At 54.3% G+C, this 22,553-nt stretch overlaps 1 protein-coding gene across 1 annotated transcript in view; it reads left to right on the top strand.

Annotated features, from left to right (window-relative positions):
• The window catches only part of LOC119960450 (leishmanolysin-like peptidase 2), a 34,959-nt gene that overhangs the window by 2,905 nt on the left and 9,501 nt on the right, over positions 1 to 22,553 (top strand). Inside the window, exons 2-7 of the mRNA XM_038788174.1 lie at positions 1,112 to 1,258; positions 5,495 to 5,620; positions 18,218 to 18,302; positions 19,172 to 19,317; positions 19,701 to 19,881; positions 22,046 to 22,115. Coding sequence (XP_038644102.1) covers positions 1,112 to 1,258; positions 5,495 to 5,620; positions 18,218 to 18,302; positions 19,172 to 19,317; positions 19,701 to 19,881; positions 22,046 to 22,115 — 755 coding nt within the window. The remainder of the gene's footprint in view (positions 1 to 1,111; positions 1,259 to 5,494; positions 5,621 to 18,217; positions 18,303 to 19,171; positions 19,318 to 19,700; positions 19,882 to 22,045; positions 22,116 to 22,553) is intronic.

The following is a 22,553-nucleotide window of genomic DNA, read 5'->3' on the forward strand; positions in this document are numbered from 1 at the left end:
CTCAGTCTCTTTTCCCCTCTCTCTCTCTCTCTAAATCTCCCCCTCCCTCTTTCTCTCTCTCAGTCTCTTTATGAGGGCCATAATTATGAGGGGCGTAGACAGAATGGATAGTCAGAGGCTTTTTCCCCAGGGTAGAGGGGTCAATTACTAGGGGGCATAGGTTTAAGGTGCGAGGGGCGAAGGTTTAGAGGAGATGTACGAGGTAAGTTTTTTACACAGAGGGTAGTGGGTGCCTGGAACTCGCTGCCGGAGGAGGTGGTGGAAGCCGGGACGATAGTGACGTTTAAGGGGCATCTTGACAAATACATGAATAGGATGGGAATAGAGGGATACGGACCCAGGAAGTGTAGATTTTAGTTTAGACGGGCAGCATGGTCAGCACGGGCTTGGAGGGCCGAAGGGCCTGTTCCTGTGCTGTACTTTTCTTTGTTCTTTGTGCCTCTGTCTGTCTCTCTCTGTCTCTGTCGTCTGTGTTTCTGTGAGATCCGCCTCATTCTTCTGAACTCCAGCGAGAACAATCCCAACCCTAGTCAATCTCTCCTCGTACGTCAGTCCCACCATCCCTGGAATCAGTCTGGTAAACCTTCGCTGCACTCCCTCGAGAGCAAGAACATCCTTCCTCAGAGAAGGAGACCAAAACTGCCCACAATAGTCCAGGTGTGGCCTCACCAAGGCCCTGTATAATTGCAGCAACACATCCCTGCTTCTATACTCTAAACCTCTCGCAATGAAGGCCAACATACCATTAGCCTTCTTCACCGCCTGCTGCACCTGCATGCTTACCTTCAGCGAATGGCGCACAAGGACACCCAGGTCCCGCTGCACACTCCCCTCTCCCTAATTATGGCCATTCAGATAATAAGCTGCCTTCTGAAAAAGTGGATAACCTCGCATCCATCCGCACTAAACTGCGTCTGCCGTTCATTTGCCCACCCACCTCAACTTGTCCAAATCACACTGCAGGATCTCTGCATCCTCCCCACAGCTCACCCTCCCACCCAGCTTGGTGTCATCTGCAAGTTTGGAGATACTCCACTTAGTTCCCTCGACTAAGTCATGAATGTATAGCTGGGCGAACACGTTGAATTGTGCCCATCTCTCGGCCCCGTAGATTCCCGATGACCACCTTCAAGGCTACAGTGTGTGGCCTGCGCAGGGCAGCTCCCCCACGGTCATACAGGAGAACGGACGAGGCGTACCAGAGGCTGATCTCATCCTGTACATCAAGGCAGCGGACACCAGCAAGTGCAGGAAAGAGGTAAGGTGTACGGAGAGTGAGTTACAGACTGGAATCTAATCGAGGGGTTCGGGGTGGTTTATATATAGAATAACAGATACCCGGGAGTGAGTTACAGACTGGAATCTAATCGAGGGGTTCGGGGTGGTTTATATGGAATAACAGATACCCGGGAGTGAGTTACAGACTGGAATCTAATCGAGGGGTTCGGGATGGTTTATATATAGAATAACAGATACCCGGGAGTGAGTTACAGACTGGAATCTAATCGAGGGGTTCGGGATGGTTTATATATAGAATAACAGATACCCGGGAGTGAGTTACAGACTGGAATCTAATCGAGGGGTTCAGGGTGGTTTATATATAGAATAACAGATACCCGGGAGTGAGTTACAGACTGGAATCTAATCGAGGGGTTTGGGGTGGTTTATATATAGAATAACAGATACCCGGGAGTGAGTTACAGACTGGAATCTAATCGCGGGGTTCGGGATGGTTTATATATAGAATAACAGATACCCGGGAGTGAGTTACAGACTGGAATCTAATCGAGGGGTTCGGGTGGTTTATATATAGAATAACAGATACCCGGGAGAGAGTGACAGACTGGAATCTAATCGAGGGGTTCAGGGTGGTTTATATATAGAATAACAGATACCCGGGAGTGAGTTACAGACTGGAATCTAATCGAGGGGTTCAGGATGGTTTATATATAGAATAACAGATACCCGGGAGTGAGTTACAGACTGGAATCTAATCGAGGGGTTCAGGATGGTTTATATATAGAATAACAGATAGCCGGGAGTGAGTTACAGACTGGAATCTAATCGAGGGGTTCGGGGTGGTTTATATATAGAATAACGGATACCCGGGAGTGAGTTACAAACTGGAATCTAATTGAGGGGTTCAGGGTGGTTTATATATAGAATAACAGATACCCGGGAGTGAGTTACAGACTGGAATCTAATCGAGGGGTTCAGATATCGATAGAATATTCCAGTCTCACTCTCACTCCCCATCCCCTCTCCTCCCTCACTCCCGATCCCCTCTCCTCCCTCACTCCCCATCCCCTCTCCTCCCTCACTCCCCATCCCCTCTCCTCTCTCACTCCCCATCCCCTCTCCTCCCTCACTCCCCATCCCCTCTCCTCCCTCACTCCCGATCCCCACTCCTCCCTCACTCCCCATCCCCTCTCCTCTCTCACTCCCCATCCCCTCTCCTCCCTCACACCCCATCCCCTCTCCTCCCTCACTCCCCATCCCCTCTCCTCCCTCATTCCCCATCCCCTCTCCTCCCTCACTCCCCATCCCCTCTCCTCCTTCACTCCCCATCCCCTCCCTCACTCCTGATCCCCTCTCTTCCCTCACTCCCCATCCCCTCTCCTCCCTCACTCCCCATCCCCTCTCCTCCCTCACTCCCGATCCCCTCTCCTCCCTCACTCCCCATCTCCTCTCCTCCCTCACTCCCCATCCCCTCTCCTCCCTCACTCCCCATCCCCTCCCTCACTCCCCATCCCCTCTCCTCCCTCACTCCCCATCCCCTCTCCTCCCTCACTCCCCATCCCCTCTCCTCCCTCACTCCCCATTCCCTCCCTCACTCCCCATCCCCTCTCCTCCCTCATTCCCCATCCCCTCTCCTCCTTCACTCCCCATCCCCTCCCTCACTCCTGATCCCCTCTCCTCCCTCACTCCCGATCCCCTCTCCTCTCTCACTCCCGATCCCCTCTCTTCTCTCATTCCCGATCCCCTCTCCTTTCTCATTCCCCTTCCCCTCTCCTCTCTCACTCCCGATCCCCTCTCCTCCCTCACTCCCGATCCCCTCTCCTGCCTCAGTCCCCATCCCCTCTCCTCTCTCACTCCCCATCCCCTCTCCTCTCTCACTCCCGATCCCCTCTCCTCCCTCACTCCAGATCCCCTCTCTTCTCTCACTCCTCATCCCCTCTCTCAATCGCAATCCCCTCTCCTCTCTCGCTCCCGATTCCCACTGCTCTCACTCCTGATCCCTTCTTCTGTACTCTCACTCCCGATCCCCTCTTTCTCTCTCAATCCCATCCCCTCTACTTTAGCAGCAATTACCACTTTTCTCTTGGCCAGTGCATTTCAGTTGCTACTTTTTGAAATGACATAAAAAAGGTTTCTACCTCTTTCTCTTCAAACTTTGGGAGTGTCGGTATAAATTTAAACATAACGTCACTGGGTTCAATTCTATGAATAAGCACCCCCTCTACTTTCAGGCAGCTCCTACCTAATTTCACTCTCAATCCCGATCCCCTCTCCTCCCTCACTCCCCATTCCCTCCCTCACTCCCCATCCCCTCTCCTCCCTCATTCCCCATCCCCTCTCCTCTCTCACTCCCGATCCCCTCTCCTCCTTCACTCCCCATCCCCTCTCCTCTCTCCCGATCCCCTCTCTCACTCCCGATCGCCTCTCCTCCCTCACTCCCCATCCCCTCCCTCACTCCCCATCCTCTCCCTCACTCCCGATCCCCTCTCTCACTCCCGATCCCCTCTCCTCTCACTCCCCATCCCCTCTCTCACTCCCGATCCCCTCTCCTCCCTCACTCCCCATTCCCTCCCTCACCCGATCCCCTCTCCTCCCTCACTCCCCATCCCCTCCTCTCTCACTCCCTGATCCCCTCTCCTCCCTCACTCCCCATTCCCTCGCCTCCCTCACTCCCCATCCCCTCTCCTCCCTCACTCCCCATCCCCTCCCTCACTCCCCATCCCCTCTCCCCCTCACTCCCCATCCCCTCTCCTCCCTCACTCCCCATCCCCTCTCCTCCCTCACTCCCCATTCCCTCCCTCACTCCCCATCCCCTCTCCTCTCTCACTCCCAATCCCCTCTAACCGAGGGGTTCAGATATCGATAGAATATTCCAGTCTCACTCTCACTCCCCATCCCCTCTCCTCCCTCACTCCCCATCCCCTCTCCTCCCTCACTCCCAATCCCCTCTCCTCCCTCACTCCCCATCCCCTCTCCTCCCTCACTCACCATCCCCTCCTCCCTCACTCCCCACCCCCTCTCCTCCCTCACTCCCCATCCCCTCCCTCACTCCCCACCCCCTCTCCTCCATCACTCCCAATCCCCTCTCCTCCCTCACTCCCCATCCCCTCCCTCACTCCTCATCCCCTCTCCTCCCTCACTCCCCATCCCCTCTCCTCCCTCACTCCCCATTCCCTCCCTCATTCCCCATCCCCTCCTCCCTCACTCCCGATCCCCTCTCTCACTCCCAATCCCCTCTCCTCCCTCACTCCCCATCCCCTCTCCTCTCTCACTCCCGATCCCCTCTCTCACTCCCGATCCCCTCTCCTCCCTCACTCCCCATCCCCTCCCTCACTCCCCATCCTCTCCCTCACTCCCGATCCCCTCTCTCACTCCCCATCCCCTCTCCTGCCTCAGTCCCCATCCCCTCTCCTCCCTCACTCCCCATCCCCTCTCTCACTCCCGATCCCCTCTCCTGCCTCACTCCTGATCCCCTCTCCTCCCTCTCTCCCGATCCCCTCTCCTCCCTCACTCCCGATCCCCTCTCCTCTCTCACCCGATCCCCTCTCTTCTCTCATTCCCGATCCCCTCTCCTCTCTCACTCCCCTTCCCCTCTCCTCTCTCACTCCCGATCCCCTCTCCTCCCTCACTCCCCATCCCCTCTCCTCTCTCACACCCCATCCCCTCTCCTCTCTCACTCCCGATCCCCTCTCCTCCCTCACTCCAGATCCCCTCTCTTCTCTCACTCCTCATCCCCTCACTCAATCTCAATCCCCTCTCCTCTCTCGCTCCCGATTCCCTCTGCTCTCTCACTCCTGATCCCTTCTCCTGTACTCTCACTCCCGATCCCCTCTCTTTTTCTCTCAATCCCATCCCCTCTACTCTACTTCAGCAGCAATTACCACTTTTCTCTTGGCCAGTGCATTTCAGTTGCTACTTTTTGAAATGACATAAAAAACGTTTCTACCTCTTTCTCTTCAAACTTTGGGAGTGTCGGTATAAATTTAAAAACGTCACTGGGTTCAATTCTCCTCTCTCACGCCCCGATCCCCTCTCCTCTCTCACTCCCTGATCCCCTCTCCTCTCTCACTCCCGATCCCCTCTCCTCTCTCACGCCCCGATCCCCTCTCCTCCCTCACTCCCGATCCCCTCTCCTCCCTCACTCCCGATCCCCTCTCCTCTCTCACTCCCTGATCCCCTCTCCTCTCTCACTCCCGATCTTCCGCGCCCCCTCTCTCGGAGTCACTTCTGACCTCTCCTCTTCCCCCCCCCTCAGCGTTCCGTGATCGCCTACGCCGCTTACTGCAAGCTGGATCAGAATGGCCGGCCGATCGCCGGGGCCGTCACCTTCTGCCACTCCCGCCTCCGCGGCTCCGCGTTTGACCACCGCAGGACGATGTTGGTAAGTGGGTCGGAGTTTGTGAACCCTTCACCCCGTTGGTAGGCATGTAGTCAGGGTGCCCGCACCCTCAGTTTTCTCCGCAGGAGTAATGTCCACTTTTCCCTTGGCCACTCCATTTGATTTGCTATTTTCTCAAATGACATGAAAAAGGTTTCTACCTCTTTCTCTTCAAAGTTTGGAAGGGCCTCTGGAAATGTAAACATATCGCCACTGTGTTCCATTCTAGGATTAAACCACCTCCTCGACTTTCGGAGCAATGTCTACTTTTCTCTTGGCCAGTGCATTTGAGTTGCTACGTGAGGATGTTGCAGGCCTGGGGGGGGGGGGGGGGGGGGGGGGCGGAAATATATTTGCCCCTTGAATCTCGCTGCTGATTCATCTCAGAGTTGGTTCCACTTGAACCTCATTGGTAAGGGAGGGGAGGTCGGGGTTCATACCCTCTCATTTCTAACTGGGGTCAAGGCTCATCCCCCCGACACTATACGTCCAATCGGGTCTGACCTCGAGTCCCATGACCCCATGACTGGGGAATGGCGTGGGCATTTATGACCCCTCCTGACCTTCCCAGTTAAGTGGTGATGGATTGTGACCCCCTCACTGACCCCTGACCCCTCACCCCTGCCCCCCCCACACTCTTTCCTCATGACCCGTGGGCTTATCCACTCATACAGACCACTGGGGAATCTGTCGATAGACACAGATTGGATTGGATTGGATTTGTTTATTGTCACGTGTACCGAGGTACAGTGAAAAGTATTTTTCTGCGAGTAGCTCAACAGATCATTCAGTACATGGGAAGTAAAGGGAATAAAAGAAAATACATAATAGGGCAACACAAGGTACACAATGTAACTACATAGACACCGGCATCGGATGAAGCATACAGGGTGTAGTGTTAATGAGGTCAGTCCATAAGAGGCTCATTCAGGAGTCTGGTGACAGTGGGGAAGAAGCTGTTTTTGAGTCTGTTCATGCGTGTTCTCAGACTTCTGTATCTCCTGCCCGATGGAAGAAGTTGGAAGAGTGAGTAAGCCGGGGTGGGAGGGATCCTTGATTATGCTGCCCGCTTTCCCCCGGCAGCGGGAGGTGTAGATGGAGTCGATGGATGGGAGGCAGGTTCGTGTGATGGACTGGGCGGTATTCACGACTCTCTGAAGTTCCTTGCGGTCCTGGGCCGAGCAGTTGCCATACCCAGGCTGTGATGCAGCCCGATAGGATGCTTTCTATGGTGCATCTGTAAATTGGTAAGAGTCAATGTGGACATGCCGAATTTCCTTAGTTTCCTGAGGAGGTATAGGCGCTGTTGTGCTTTCTTGGCAGTAGCGTCAACGTGGGTGGACCAGGACAGATTTTTGAAGATGTGCACCCCTAAGAATTTGAAACTGCCAGCCATCTCCACCTCGGCCCCGTTGATGCTGACAGGGGTGTGTACAGTACTTTGCTTCCTGAAGTCAATGACCAGCTCTTTAGTTTTGCTGGCATTGAGGGAGAGATTGTTGTCGTTACACCAGGTTCTCTATCTCCCTCCTGTATTCTGACTCGTCGTTATTCGAGATCCGGCCCACTATGGTCGCATTGTCAGCAAACTTGTAGATGGAGTTGGAACCAAGTTTTACCATGCAATCGTGTGTGTACAGGGAGTAGAGTAGGGGGCTAAGTACGCAGCCTTGCGGGGCCCCGGCATTGAGGACTATTGTGGAGGAGGTGTTGTTCATTCTTACTGATTGTGATTGTGAACACGGGCAGGTAATGTGACCCGGATGGGCAAAACGTTGCCAAGTGGGGTAAAATGTGAGGTTGCCCGTTTTTGGTGGGAACTCCACATTGCAGAGGGATCCGGGAGGCCTGGTGTGGGAAGCTCAAAACTGTGAGGACGCGGGCACAAAACAGGAAGGCAAACGCAGTTATGTCCCTTATCGCAAAGAGGGCTGGAGAATGGGAAAGTACGGGAGGGAAGTTCCACCCGAACTTTACGGGGCATTGTCCCTGCTGAACGCTTTGAAATACGGCATAGATCTGTCCTGGCTGCCTCCTTAGATTCCAAAACGTTTGCCTCTCTGCTCGGGGAAGCAATTTGTACGCAGCCAGAATAGCCTTTTTCACCTGATCAGAATTCTGAGATTCGCGCTCTGACGGGGAAGCTTTAAACTTCCCGTGCCCGCCCCATCAATTTACTCCGCAGGAGCAATGTCCACTTTTCCCTTGGCCACTCCGTGTGAGTTGCTATTTTCTCAAATGACATAGAAAAGGTTTCGACCTCTTTCTCTTCAAAGTTTGGAAGGGCCTGTATAAATTTAAACATATTGCCACTGGGTTCCATTCTAGGATTATGCGGCCCCTCTAATTTAGGAGCAATGTCCACTTTTCTCTTGGCCAGTGCATTTGAGTTGCTATTTTTTTCAAATGACATAAAAAAGGTTTCTACCTCTTTCTCTTCAAAGTTTGGAAGGGCCTGTATAAATTTAAACATATCGCCACTGGGTTCCATTCTAGGATTATGTGGCCCCTCTAATTTAGGAGCAATGTCCACTTTTCTCTTGGCCAGTGCATTTGAGTTGCTATTTTTTTCAAATGACATAAAAAAGGTTTCTACCTCTTTCTCTTCAAATTTTGGGAGGATCTGTATAATTTTAATCATATTGTCACTGGGTTCCATTCTAGGATTAAGCCCCCGCCCTCTGCTTTCTTGCAGCTCCCGCTAATTTCCCGTGCCCCAATCCGGAACTCTCCCTCTTTTGTTTTTTTACATTCCTTCTCTTGAATTCTTACCTCCTCATTTCCATCTCCGCTCCTTTTTGCTTCCTCTCCATTTGTAACCGGATTTTAGCCGATTTTAGCCGCGTTTCTTGCATTTAAAATTTTTTTTTAATGTTGAGCAATCGCTATCTCCAAATTCTTCGTTCCAGCTGGTACGTCCACCTCTAATGAACCTACCAATCCGACGAACATTTCTTGGCGAAGCTCTTTTACAGAAACCAGAGATAGAGCTTCCACCTGAAGAAAATGCTGAGCAGCTTCCATCATGTTCAATCGCTATTGATGATAGGGGAACAGATGGGCTGATCAGTGGCAAATGCAGTTCAATCGGGATAAGTGGGAGGCGATGGACTTGGGCAGGACAAACAAGGTGAGGGAATACAGGATAAACGGCAGGACCCTGGGAACCACCGAGGGACAGAGGGACCTTGGTGTGCTCCTTAAGGGAGCAGAGAAGGTGGACACAGTGGTTAAGAGGCCTATGGTATACTTGACGTTATTAGCCGAGGCAGAGAGTTGAAGAGCAGGGAGGTTATGCTGGAACTGTATAAAACGTTGGTTAGGCCACAGCTAGAGTATTGAGTGCTGTTCTGGAGTCCACATTATAGGAGGGATGTGGTAGCCACTGGAAAGGGTGCAGAGGAGATTTACCAGGATGTTGCCTGGGCTGGAGAGTTTCAGCTATGAAGAGAGATTGGATAGACTGGGATTGTTTTCCTTGGAGCGGAGAAGTCTGAGGGGGGACAGGATTGAGGTGTATAAACTTATGAGGGGTATTTCATAGAATTTACAGTGCAGAAGGAGGCCATTCGGCCCATCGAGTCTGCACCGGCTCTTGGAAAGAGCACCCTACCCAAGGTTAATACCTCCACCCTATCCCCATAACCCAGTAACCCCACCCAAAACTAAGGGCAATTTTGGACACTGAGGGCAATTTAGCATGGCCAATCCACCTAACCTGCACATCTTTGGACTGTGGGAGGAAACCGGAGCACCCGGAGGAAACCCACGCAGACACTGGGAGGATGTGCAGACTCCGCACAGACAGTGACCCAGCCGGGAATCGAACCTGGGACCCTGGCGCTGTCGCGGTGCTCAAGTTCAAAGACTGAACGCCTTCCTGAAGATATTTACGTTATTAAATGTCAAAACTTTAAAACCAGACAGAAATCACCTTCAATTACCAGGTTAAACAATGCTGAATAATATAATGAAACAGTTTAACTTCCAACTCATACCTCCTTTATCTCCAATCAAGCTAAACCCATTACAGGGCAAAAACCACTTTCAAATAGAGTTATCAAACACAGGATTACTTGCCAATATGTAAATAGAGAGACCTTTTGAGAGAGATCCTGGCAGATTAATGATGAATGTGGGCGGCCCGGTGGCTCAGTGGTTAGCACTGCTGCCTCACAGCAGCAGGGACCTGGATTCGATTCCAACTTCGGGTGAGTGCGGAGTTTGCACATTCTCCCGTGTCTGCGTGGGTTTCCCCCGGGTGCTCCGGTTTCCTCCAACAGTCCAAAGGTGAAAATGAAAAATGAAAATGGCTTATTGTCACGAGTCGGCTTCAATGAAGTTACTGTGAAAAGCCCCTAGTCGCCACATTCCGGCGCCTGTTCGGGTAGGCTGTTACGGGAATCAAACCGTGCTGCTGGCCTGCCTGGGTCTACTTTCAAAGCCAGCGATTTAGCCCTGTGTGCTAAACAGCCCCAGCTTCATTGAAGCCTACTTGTGACAATAAGCGATTTTCATTTCATTTTTATTAACCTATCCTACTTAGAGAGAAGCCTGACTTTGGTTGTGGCCGAGGCAAGGGTTGAGAGATCAGACCTCTTCCAAAACTCTCTCAAAAAATCTCCCGCTCTTTCCGAGCTCCACCCAGCACTGGCATCATCACCCCAAGCTGAAAAACAAATTAACTTTCCGGGGACTGAGAGCACTTAACCCCCCCAGGGGCTGTGTCCTGTCAAACATAGAACATAGAACAATACATAGAACAGTACAGCACAGAACAGGCCCTTCGGCCCTCGATGTTGTGCCGAGCAATGATCACCCTACTTAAACCCACGTAACCCGTATACCCATAACCCAACAATCCCCCCATTAACCTTACACTACGGGCAATTTAGCATGGCCAATCCACCTAACCCGCACATCTTTGGACTGTGGGAGGAAACCGGAGCACCCGGAGGAAACCCACGCACACACGGGGAAGACGTGCAGACTCCACACAGACAGTGACCCAGCCGCATTAGCCCAGACTGAAAAACACACACCCCTCTGTCAATTTCACCTGTGGCTGCTGAAAGCTCCCAGGGCCGGTAAAACAGAATCCTTCTGTTAGAAAAAAAAAACAGGAGCGGCAAGGTGGGTTCGCCCTGCTGCCTCACTGCGCCGAGGTCCCAGGTTCGATCCCGGCCCTGGGTCACTGTCCGCGTGGAGTGTGCGCATTCTCCCCGTGTTTGCGTGGGTTTCGCTCCCACAATCCAAAGATGTGCAGGATAGGTGGATTGCCCACGCTAAATTGCCCCTTAATTGGAAAAACGAAATGAATTGGGTACTCAAAATTTTTTTAAAAACAGGACCACGGTAGTCGAACACACTCCCGGCCTTTAACCTTTAAATTGCCTACAGGAGGCAGTGAGGGGAGTTTAGAACGATGATGAAATGAAATGAAAATCGCTTATTGTCACGAGTAGGCTTCAAATGAAGTTACTGTGAAAAGCCCCTAGTCGTCACATTCCGGTGCCTGTCCGGGGAGGCTGGTACGGGAATCGAACCGTGCTGCTGGCCTGTCTTGGTCTGCTTTCAAAGCCAGCGATTTAGCCCTGTGTGCTAAACAGTCCCAGCTTCATTGAAGCCTACTTGTGACAATAAGTGATTTTCATTTCATTTTTATTAACCTATCCTACTTAGAGAGATTTAGCTGAGTGAGCTAAACCAGCCCCTAAGCTAAACCAGCCCCTGTGGGGGCTCACTTTGAGAATAAGGGAGTCCCCTTTTATTCTCCATCTCTAATTGCCCCCTGTTGAAGGTGGTGGGCCTGTGTGAGGTAGGTACACCCACTGTGCTGCTAGGGAGGGAGTTCCCAGGATGTTGCCCCAGCGACAGTGAAGGAACGGCCGATATATTCCCCAGTCGGGGTGGGGAGTGACTCGGAGGGGAACCTCCAGGTGGGGGGGGGGGGGTTCCCCGTGTGTCTGCCGCCCCCCCTCGTCCTTCTAGACGGTAACGGCCCGTGGGGTTGGAAGATGCTGTCGAAGGAGCCTTGGATGTGTGAGGTTATGCACTTTGGGAGGAGGAATTTAGGCACAGACTACTTTCCAAATGGGGAAATGCTTCGGAAAGCAGAAGCACAAAGGGACTTGGGAGTCCTTGTTCACGATTCTCCGGTGATGCGGAGCTAAGCCGCACGTTCGGTGGCTCCCGCTTTTTTCGGTCTTTTGGGCTCTTTTAAGGGCCCGTAACAGCGCTGGCTGGAATTTTCCCGGTGGGGGGGGACACGATCATCTGCCGGTGGATGGGCTGGACTAGGAGCGGGGCGGTCAAAAAAATCGGCTTTGGAGCGGAGAAAGGTGAGAGGCAGGAAAAACAAGATGGCGGCGGGCGGGGAACCAGCAGTGTGGCAGCAGTGGGCGCAGGAGCTGATTCAGAGAGCTGAAGGCTGAGATCCTGGGACCGCTTGAGGCCTCCCTGGACAAGCTCATGGCGACTCAGACGGCTCAGGGTGCAGAGATGCACGAATTACGGCAAAAGGCCTCGGAGAACGAGGATGAAAGCCTCGGCCTGGCAGTGAAGGTGGAGTCGCACGAGGCGCTTCACAAGAAATGGCTGGCCAGGCTGGAGGAGATGGAGAACCGCTCCCGCCGGAAGAACTTGCGGATCCTGGGCCTCCCGGAGGGGCTGCAAGGTTCAGACTTGGGGGCCTATGTGGCCTTGATGCTGAACTCGCTGATGGGCGCGGGGTCCTTCCAAGGGCCCTTGGAGCTGGAGGGTGCCCATCGAGAGCTGCTGAAGAAGCCCAGGCCGAACGAGCCGCCTCGGTCCGTTTTCACCGCTTCGTCGACCGTGAGTGGGTGCTGAGATGGGCGAAGAAGTAGAGGAGCAGCAAGTGGGAGAACACAGAGATCAGGATCTATCAGGACTGGAGCGCGGAGGTGACGAAGAGAAGGGCTGGTTTCAATCGGGCGAAGGGAGTGCTTCACAGGAAGGGGATGAAGTTCGGCCTGCTACAGCCGGCTCGCCTCTGGGTCACTTATAAAGACCGCCAGCTCTACTTTGACTCCCCGGAGGATGCCTGGGCCTTCGTCCAGGCAGAGAAGCGGGACTCGAACTGAGGACGGGGGGAGGGGGGGGGGGGGGGGGGCTGGGGACTGATGTACACTGTCCGGAGGCCTTGTCCTCCCTGGTATCCTGTTTGCTGTTTTTGTTGGTTGCTTTTTTGGGGCTCTTTAATTATTTATTTTGGTGTTTCTTTGTGTTTTTCACTGGTGGAGGGCCCGTTGGGTCACGCGCCCTTCTCTTTCCTGCGTGTTGGGCCGGGGGGGGGGGGTTTGGGATGGAAGCGCGGGCCTCTTTCCCACGCTGGAGGTGGAGTGGGAGGGGCCGGCACCGGGCGCGGGGGGGGGGGGGGGGGAGTGGCGGTTGTGTTGCACCGGGGGGGGGGGGGGGGGGGGGGGGCGTTGGGGTGGCAGGAGCAGCCGGGGTCAGCTGACTTACGGAAGTACAATGGGAGGGGGTACGCAGCTAGGGAGGCCCCTAGCTTGGGGGGGGGGGGTGGCTTTGGGGGGAGGGGGAGGTACCGGGTTGCTGCTGGAAGGGCTGAAGGGGTACTTCTGGTGATGGGGGGGGGTGGGGGGGTTGGGAAGGGGGATGCTGAGTCGGATTCCTGACCTGGAGACGGGGGGGCTTGATACTGGGAGGAGATTTTAATACTGTGCTGGACCCGGCTCTGGATCGTTCGAGACCACGCTCCGCATTGGGTGGACCTGGAGCTGGGGGAGGGGAAGGATCAGCGCCCGCTGTGGAGGTTAGACATGGGGCTTCTGTCAGAGGAGGAAGTATGTGGACGGGTCCGTAGGGGTATAGAGGGGTATTGGGGAGGTGCAAGTAGAACAAAGACAAAGAAAATTACAGCACAGGAACAGGCCCTTCGGCCCTCCCAGCCTGCGCCGATCCAGATCCTTTATCTAAACCGTCTCCTATTTTCCAAGGTCTACTTCTCTCTGTTCCCTGCCCGTTCATATATCTGTCCAGATGCCTCTTAAATGATGCTATCGTGCCCGCCTCTACCCCCTCCGCTGGCAAACCGTTCCAGGCACCCACCACCCTCTGCGTAAAAAACTTTCCGCGCGCATCTCTCTTAAACTTTCCCCCTCTCACCTTGAAATCGTGACCCCTTGTAACTGACACCCCCACTCTTGGAAAAAGCTTGTTGCTATCCACCCTGTCCATACCTCTCATAATTTTGGAGACCTCAATCAGGTCCCCCCTCAACCTCCGTCTTCCCAACGAAAACAATCCTAATCTACTCAACCTTTCTTCATAGCTAGCACCCTCCATACCAGGCAACATCCTGGTGAACCTCCTCTGCACCCTCTCCAAGGCATCCACATCCTTCTGGTAATGTGGCGACCAGAACTGCACGCAGTATTTCAAATAGGGGGTGGTTTGAGAGGCGTTGAAGGCGGTGGTTAGAGGGGAGCTGATATCTATTAGGGCGCACAGGGAGAGGGGAGAGAAGGTTGAGTGGGAGAGGTTGGTGGAAGAAATAGTATGAGTAGACAGGAGGTACGCGGATGTTCCGGAAGAGGGGCTTTTGAGGAAGCGTCGCAGTCTCCAAGTGGAGTTTGATATACTGACCACCCGGAAGGCGGAGGCGCAGTGGAGGAGGGCGCAGTGGGCGGTATATGAGTACGGGGAGAAGGCAGGTCGGATGCTGTCCCACCAGCTCCGGAAGCGGGAGGCAGCGAGAAAGATAGGGGGAGTTAGAGATGTAGGAGGGACTGTGGTGCGGAGTGCAAGGGACATCAATGGAGTGTTCAGGTCCTTCTACGAGGAGCTGTACCGGTCGGTGCCCCCTGGGGAGGAGGGCGGGATGGACCACCTTCTGGATAAGCTGGAGTTCCCGAGAGTGGGGGAGGAGCGGGTGGAGAGTTTGGGGGCCCCAATCGAGTTGGAGGAGCTGATCGAGGCGTTGGGGAGCATGCAGACAGGGAAAGCACCGGGGCCTGACCGGTTCCTGGTGGAGTTTTACAAGAAGTTCTCAGACCTGCTCGGTCCGTTGTTAGTGAGGACCCTGAATGAGGCAAGGGAGGGGGGGGCTTTGCCCCCGACGATGTCCAGAGCACTAATTTCTCTGACTTTGAAGCGGGATAAGGACCCCCTCCAGTGTGGGTCTTACAGGCCGATCTCGCTCCTCAACGTGGACGCGAAGCTGTTGGCTAAGGTGCTGGCCAGGAGGGTGGAGGATGTGGTTCCGCAGGTCATTCACGAGAACCAAACGGGCTTTGTGAAGGGGAGGCAGCTGAATGTCAACGTGCGGCGGCTTCTTAATGTTATAATGATGGCGTCGGCGGACGGGGAGGCGGAGATAGTGGCATCGATGGATGCGGAGAAAGCTTTTGATAGGGTGGAGTGGAGTTACCTGTGGGAGGTGTTGAGGAGATTTGGGTTTGGTGAGGGGTTCAGTAGTTGGGTGAGGCTACTGTGCAGTGCTCCGGTAGCGAGCGTGGTGACGAATGGGAGGAGGTCGGAGGACTTTCGGCTGTCCCGGGGGACGAGGCCCCTTGTCTCCCCTGCTCTTCGCGTTTGCGATCGAGCCCCTGGCCTTGGCACTGAGTGAATCGAGGAACTGGAGGAGGATTGTGCGGGGGGGGAGGAGCACAGGCTGTCGCTGTACGCGGACGATTTATTGCTGTACATTGCGGATCCGGCGGGGGGGATGCCAGAGGTGATGAGGATCCTGGGGGAGTTTGGTGACTTCTCTGGCTATAAGCTCAACGTGGGGAAGAGTGTGGTGCACATGGGGGACCAGGAGAGAGAGAGATAGGAGAGCTTCCGTTGAAGAGGAGCTTCAGATACCTGGGAGTCCAGATAGCAGGGAGCTGGGGGGCCCTGCATAGGTTAAACTTCACGAGGCTGGTGGAGCAGATGGAGGAGGAATTTGTTGCCACTCTCCCTAGCGGGCAGGGTCCAGTCGGTTAAGATGACGGTGCTCCCGGGATTTTTGTTTCTTTTCCAGTGTCTACCCATTGTGATTCCGGAGGCTTTCTTTAGGAGGGTTAATAGGAGCATTTTGGGGTTTGTGTGGGCGCGGAAGACCCCGAGAGTGAGGAGGGTATTCCTGGAACGAGGCAGGGAAGTGGGCGGGTTGGCGTTGCCCAACCTGTGTGGGTATTACTGGGCCGCGAATGTGGCAATGATTCGTAGGTGGGTGATGGAGGGGGAGGGAGCCGCATGGAAGAGGTTGGAGGTGGCGTCCTGCGTGGGCACGAGTTTGGAGGCATTGGTGACGGCCCCGCTCCCACCCGGCAAGGTATTCTACGAGTCCTGTAGTGGTGGCTACCCCCAAACTCTGGGGTCAGTGGAGACGTCATAGGGGGGAGGTGAAGGCCTCAGTTTGGTCCACGATACGGGGGAACCACCGGTTTGTACCAGGGAGAATAGACGGAGGGTTTTTGAGCTGGCACAGGGCAGGCATCAGGCGGATGGGGGACTACTTCCTCGACGGGAAATTTGCGACCCTAGAGGAGTTGGAGGGGAGGTGGGGTCTCCCCCTAGGGAATTCCTCTGGTATATGCAGATTAGGGCATTTGTTAGGCGGCAGGTGGCGGAGTTTCCGCTATTGCCGCCAAGGGGGGTTTCAGGACAGGGTGCTCTCGGGGACGTGGGTCGGTGAGGAGAGGATCTCGGCAATTTATCAGGTGATGCAGGAGGAGGAGCTGAAAGCGAAATGGGAGGAAGAGCTAGGGGAGGAGATCGACGAGGGGACGTGGGCGGATGCCCTGGGGAGGGTGAGTTTGTCCTCTTCTTGCGCACGGCTCAGCTTAATCCAGCTGAAGGTGCTGCGTAGGGCGCACGTGACTGGGGCCAGGATGAGCCGGTTCTTTGGGGGGTGAGGACAGGTGTGGGAGATGTTCGGGAAGTCCAGCGAATCACACCCACATGTTCTGGGCGTGTCCGGCGTTGGAGGGTTTCTGGAAGGGGGTGGAAGGGACCTTGTCCAGGGTGGTTGGCTCCAGGGTGGAACCGGGCTGGGGGCTCGCGATCTTTGGGGTAGCATCTGAGCCGGGAGTGCAGGAGGCGAGAGAGGCCGGTATCCTGGCCTTTGCGTCCCTAGTAGCCCGGCACAGGATTCTGTTACGGTGGAGGGACATGAAGCCCCCGAGCCCGCAATCCTGGATCAGTGACATGGCCGGGTTCATCAAACTGGAGAGGGTCAAGTTTGCCCTGAGGGGGTTAAAGGTCAACGTGCAGGTTCAGTCGGCAGTTAGGAAGGCAAATGCAATGTTAGCATTCATGTCGAGAGGGCTAGAATACAGGACCAGGGATGTACTTCTGAGGCTCGGTCAGACCCCATTTACATAAGAACATAAGAACTAGGAGCAGGAGTCGGCCATCTGACCCCTCGAGCCTGCTCCGCCATTCAATGAGATCATGGCTGATCTTTTGTGGACTCAGCTCCACTTTCCGGCCCGAACACCATAACCCTTAATTCTTCAAAAAACTATCTATCTTTACCTTAAAAACATGTAATGAAGGAGCCTCAACTGCTTCACTGGGCAAGGAATTCCATAGATTGACAACCCTTTGGGTGAAGAAGTTCCTCCTAAACTCAGTCCTAAATCTACTTCCCCTTATTTTGAGGCTATGTCCCCTAGTTCTGCTTTCACCCGCCAGTGGAAACAACCTGCCCGCATCTATCCTATCTATTCCCTTCATAATTTTAAATGTTTCTATAAGATCCCCCCTCATCCTTCTAAATTCCAACGAGTACAGTCCCAGTCTACTCAACCTCTCATCATAATCCAACCCCTTCAGCTCTGGGATTAACCTAGTGAACCTCCTCTGCACACCCTCCAGCGCCAGTACGTCCTTTCTCAAGTAAGGAGACCAAAACTGAACACAATACTCCAGGTGTAGCCTCACTAACACCTTATACTTATACTTTGGAGTACTGTGAGCAGTTTTGTGCCCCGTATCTAAGGAAGGACGTGCTGGGGCCTTGGAAAGGGTCCAGAGGGAGGTTCACAAGAATGATCCCTGGAATGAAGAGCTTGTCGTATGAGGAACGGTTGAGGACTCTGGGTCTGTACTCGTTGGAGTTTAGAAGGATGAGGGGGGGATCTTATTGAAACTTACAGGATACTGCGAGGCCTGGATAGAGCGGATGTGGAGAGGATGTTTCCACTTGTAGGAAAAACTAGAAGCAGAGGATTCACCATCTCAGACTAAAGGGACGATCCTTTAAAACAGAGATGAGGAGGAATTTCTTCAGCCAGAGGGTGGGTGAATCTGTGGAACTCTTTACCGCAGAAGGCTGTGGAGGCCAAATCACTGAGTGTCTTTAAGACAGAGATAGATCGGTTCTTGATTAATAAGGGGGTCAGGGGTTATGGGGAGAAGGCAGGAGAATGGGGATGAGAAAAATATCAGCCATGATTGAATGGCGGAGCAGACTCGATGGGCCGAGTGGCCTAATTCTGCTCCTATGTCTGATGGTATGTGTTATATGGAAAGCCCGGACTGTGTTGAGGGTGCTGATCTCAAAGGGGGCCCTGATGTGTGTTCTCTGGTCACGCACTCTGACCTTTCCCTCATTTTCTGTTACAGACGACAGTCCATGAGCTGCTTCACGTGTTGGGATTTTCCAAGGATCTGTACAACACCTGGCTGGATTGTTCCTCTGCTCCTTCCAGTACGTTACCCCCACTCTCTCCTGACTGCATTTCAATGTTTAGCTTCATCCTCGATTCTATCATTCCCGAGTGGTTAGTTCCTGTAGCGCAGGTCGGAGAAGTTAGGGTCCAGACCTGAGAGTGCAGGCCCAATGCAGGTCTTTGGCTCACGGAGGCCTAGGGCACAGGCTTGAGGCATAGGATGCCGGCCTCTGGCATATGGTGCAGGCTTGAAGCTTGGGGTGCAGGCACAAAGCCAAGTGGGTAGGCGCAAGGCCCAGGGAGCAGGCGCCAGGCCCAAGGTGCAGGTGCCAGGGAGCAGGCGCCAGGCCCAAGGCGCAGGCCTGGGGCATAGGGGCAGGCGTGAGGCCTGGGATACAAGCATGAGGCCTTGGCTGCAGGAGGCCTAGGGAGCAGGCATGAGGCCTAGGGAGCAGGCATGAGCACTAGGGAGCAGGCATGAGGCCTAGGGAGCAGACATGAGGCCCAGGGAACAGGCATGAGGCCCAGGGAACAGGCATGAGGCCCAGGAAGCAGGCATGAGGCCCAAGGAACAGGCATGGGGCCTAGAGAGCAGGCATGCGGCTTAGGGAGCAGGCATGAGGCCCAGGGAACAGGCATGGGACCTAGAGAGCAGGCATGAGGCCCAGAGCAGGCATGGGCCCAGGGAACAGGCATGGGGCCTAGAGAGCAGGCATGAGGCCTAGGGAGCAGGCATGAGGCCCAGGGAACAGGCATGGGGCCTAGAGAGCAGGCATGAGGCCCAGGGAGCAGGCATGAGGCCTAGGGAGCAGGCATGAGGCCCTAGGGAGCAGGCATGAGGGTGCAGGCTCCAGATTCCTGGCTCCCAAGTTCCTGATCACTGTTAACGAACATGTCCTGCTTTCAGTCGGAATGAACTGCTCCTCCAGATCCTCGGTAACGAACACGGACGATCAGGGATCGGTGAGGATCTACACTCGCACTGTGATCCAGAAGATGCAGCAACACTTCAATTCCAGCTCACCCGAGCTCGGGGGACCGTTGGAGAATGGGGTGAGTGTCCGTACGACCCGGCCTCGCTTTCACTCACTCTCTCTTGCGATGTATGTCAGAACGCCCCGGGTTCGATTCCCCGCTGGGTCACTGTCTGTGCGGAGTCTGCACGTCCTCCCCGTGTCTGCGTGGGTTTCCTCCGGTTTCCTCTCACAAGCCCCTGAAAGACGTGCTGTTGGGTGAATTGGACATTCTGAATTCTCCCTCTGTGTACCCGAACAGGCGCCGGAATGTGGGGACTAGGGGCTTTCCACAGTAACTTCATTGCAGTGTTAATGTCAGCCTACTTGTGACACTCAAAGTTTATTATTGTGAATGGTTCATTCTGCTTCGAGGCCCCATCATCCAAAATATTTTGAACGAAGATGAACTAACTGTTCCAGGTACAGCCAGGATTCCCTTCCTCCCACTGGGAATCCCGATTTCTGCAGGGATCGATAATGACAGCGGCAATGGGAGCGCCAGAACACACCATCATCGACCCCATCACACTGGCAGCCATGTCCGACACAGGCTGGTATCAGGTGAAATACGACAGCACCCAGCCACTGGTATGGGGGCAAGGTGAGTGAGTGTGCGCCTGTGATTAGAGAGCGAGAGAGGGAGCGAGAGAGGGAGCGGCAGAGGGAGAGAGAAAATCAGCAAGGGTTCCTGCTCCTGATCACTGTCCAGTGATCCCTGGGTTAGAGAGAGAGAGCAAATCAGCCAGGGTTCCTGCTCCTGATCACTGCCCAGTAATCCCTGGGTTAGAGAGAGAGGAAATCAGCCAGGGTTCCTGCTCCTGATCACTGCCCAGTGATCCCTGGGTTAGAGAGGGGGGAAATCAGCCAGGGTTCCTGCTCCCGATCACTGCCCAGTGATCCCTGGGTTAGAGAGAGAGAGCAAATCAGCCAGGGTTCCTGCTCCTGATCACTGCCCAGTGATCCCTGGGTTAGAGAGAGAGAGAGGGGAAATGAGCCAGGGTTCCTGCTCCTGATCACTGCCCAGTGATCCCTGGGTTAGAGAGAGGAAATCAGCCAGGGTTCCTGCTCCTGATCACTGTCCAGTGATCCCTGGGTTAGAGAGAGAGAGGGGAAATCAGCCAGGGTTCCTGCTCCTGATCACTGTCCAGTGATCCCTGTGTTACAGAGAGAGAGGGGAAATCAGCCAGGGTTCCTGCTCCTGATCACTGTCCAGTGATCCGTGGGTTAGAGAGAGAGGGGAAATCAGCCAGGGTTCCTGCTCCTGATCACTGTCCAGTGATCCCTGGGTTAGAGAGAGAGAGGGGAAATCAGCCAGGGTTCCTGCTCCTGATCACTGCCCAGTGATCCCTGGGTTAGAGAGAGAGGGGAAATCAGCCAGGGTTCCTGCTCCTGATCACTGTCCAGTGATCCCTGGGTTAGAGAGAGAGAGGGAAATCAGCCAGGGTTCCTGCTCCTGATCATTGTCCAGTGATCCCTGGGTTAGAGAGAGTGGGGAAATCAGCCAGGGTTCCTGCTCCTGATCACTGTCCAGTGATCCCTGGGTTAGAGAGAGAGAGGGGAAATCAGCCAGGGTTCCTGCTCCTGATCACTGCCCAGTGATCCCTGGGTTAGAGAGAGGGGAAATCAGCCAGGGTTCCTGCTCCTGATCACTGCCCAGTGATCCCTGGGTTAGAGAGAGAGAGGGGAAATCAGCCAGGGTTCCTGCTCCTGATCATTGTCCAGTGATCCCTGGGTTAGAGAGAGAGGAAAATCAGCAAGGGTTCCTGCTCCTGATCACTGCCCAGTGATCCCTGGGTGAGAGAGGGGGGAAATCAGCCAGGGTTCCTGATCACTGTCCAGTGATCCCTGGGTTAGAGAGAGAGAGGGGAAATGAGCCAGTGTTCCTGCTCCTGATCACTGTCCAGTGATCCCTGGGTTAGAGAGAGAGGAAATCAGCCAGGGTTCCTGCTCCTGATCACTGCCCAGTAATCCCTGGGTGAGAGAGGGGGGAAATCAGCCAGGGTTCCTGATCACTGTCCAGTGATCCCTGGGTTAGAGAGAGAGAGGGGAAATGAGCCAGTGTTCCTGCTCCTGAACACTGCCCAGTGATCCCTGGGTTAGAGAGAGAGAGAGGAGAAATGAGCCAGTGTTCCTGCTCCTGATCACTGCCCAGTGATCCCTGGGTTAGAGAGAGGGGAAATCAGCCAGGGTTCCTGCTCCTGATCACTGCCCAGTGATCCCTGGGTTAGAGAGAGAGAGAGGGGAAATCAGCCAGGGTTCCTGCTCCTGATCACTGCCCAGTGATCCCTGGGTTAGAGAGAGAGGGGAAATCAGCCAGGGTTCCTGCTCCTGATCACTGTCCAGTGAACCCTGGGGTAGAGAAAGAGGGGGAATCAGCCAGGGTTCCTGCTCCTGATCACTGTCCAGTGATCCCTGGGTTAGAGAGAGAGAGGGGCAATCAGCCAGGGTTCCTGCTCCTGATCACTGCCCAGTGATCCCTGGGTTAGAGAGAGAGAGAGGAAATCAGCCAGGGTTCCTGCTCCTGATCACTGTCCAGTGATCCCTGGGTGAGAGAGATGGGAGGGGTATGTAGTGAGATAGCTACATCGGAGCCCCTTCACCAGGCTGTGTGCACCTTGGGATATTGGTTCGGACCATCATGTGGACTGTGTGAGGGATATCAGAGGATGTGGCCATACGCCCCTCTCTGGGTCTCCCCGTGAATTCACGGCTGGCCCTGTTAACATGTCCACCTCGTTTCTATCGAATTCTGTTTCTTCCCGCAGGACAAGGAGACACCTTTGGACTGACCAGCAGCTGTCACGATAATTCCTCCGACTATTTCTGCACGGGAAGGTAACCAATCAGAGAACAGTGGGAGTGAACGGGACGGGGTTTGGGTCCATTGGGATTGTGTAGAGTGGGAGTGAACGGGAAGGGGTTTGGGTCCATTGGGATTGTGTACAGTGGGAGTGAATGGGAAGGGGTTTGATTCCATTGGGATTGTGTACAGTGGGAGTGAACGGGAAGGGGTTTGGGTCCATTGGGATTGTGTAGAGTGGGAGTGAACGGGAAAGGGTTTGGATCCATTGGGATTGTGTACAGTCGGAGTGAACGGGAAGGGGTTTGGGTCCATTGGGATTGTGCACAGTGGGAGTGAACGGGAAGGGGTTTGGGTACATTGGGATTGTGTACAGTGGGAGTGAATGGGAAGGGGTTTGATTCCATTGGGATTGTGTACAGTGGGAGTGAACGGGAAGGGGTTTGGGTCCATTGGGATTGTGTAGAGTGGGA

Source organism: Scyliorhinus canicula, unplaced genomic scaffold (genome assembly GCF_902713615.1).
Source record: "Scyliorhinus canicula unplaced genomic scaffold, sScyCan1.1, whole genome shotgun sequence".
In the NCBI taxonomy this organism is placed as follows: domain Eukaryota; kingdom Metazoa; phylum Chordata; class Chondrichthyes; order Carcharhiniformes; family Scyliorhinidae; genus Scyliorhinus; species Scyliorhinus canicula.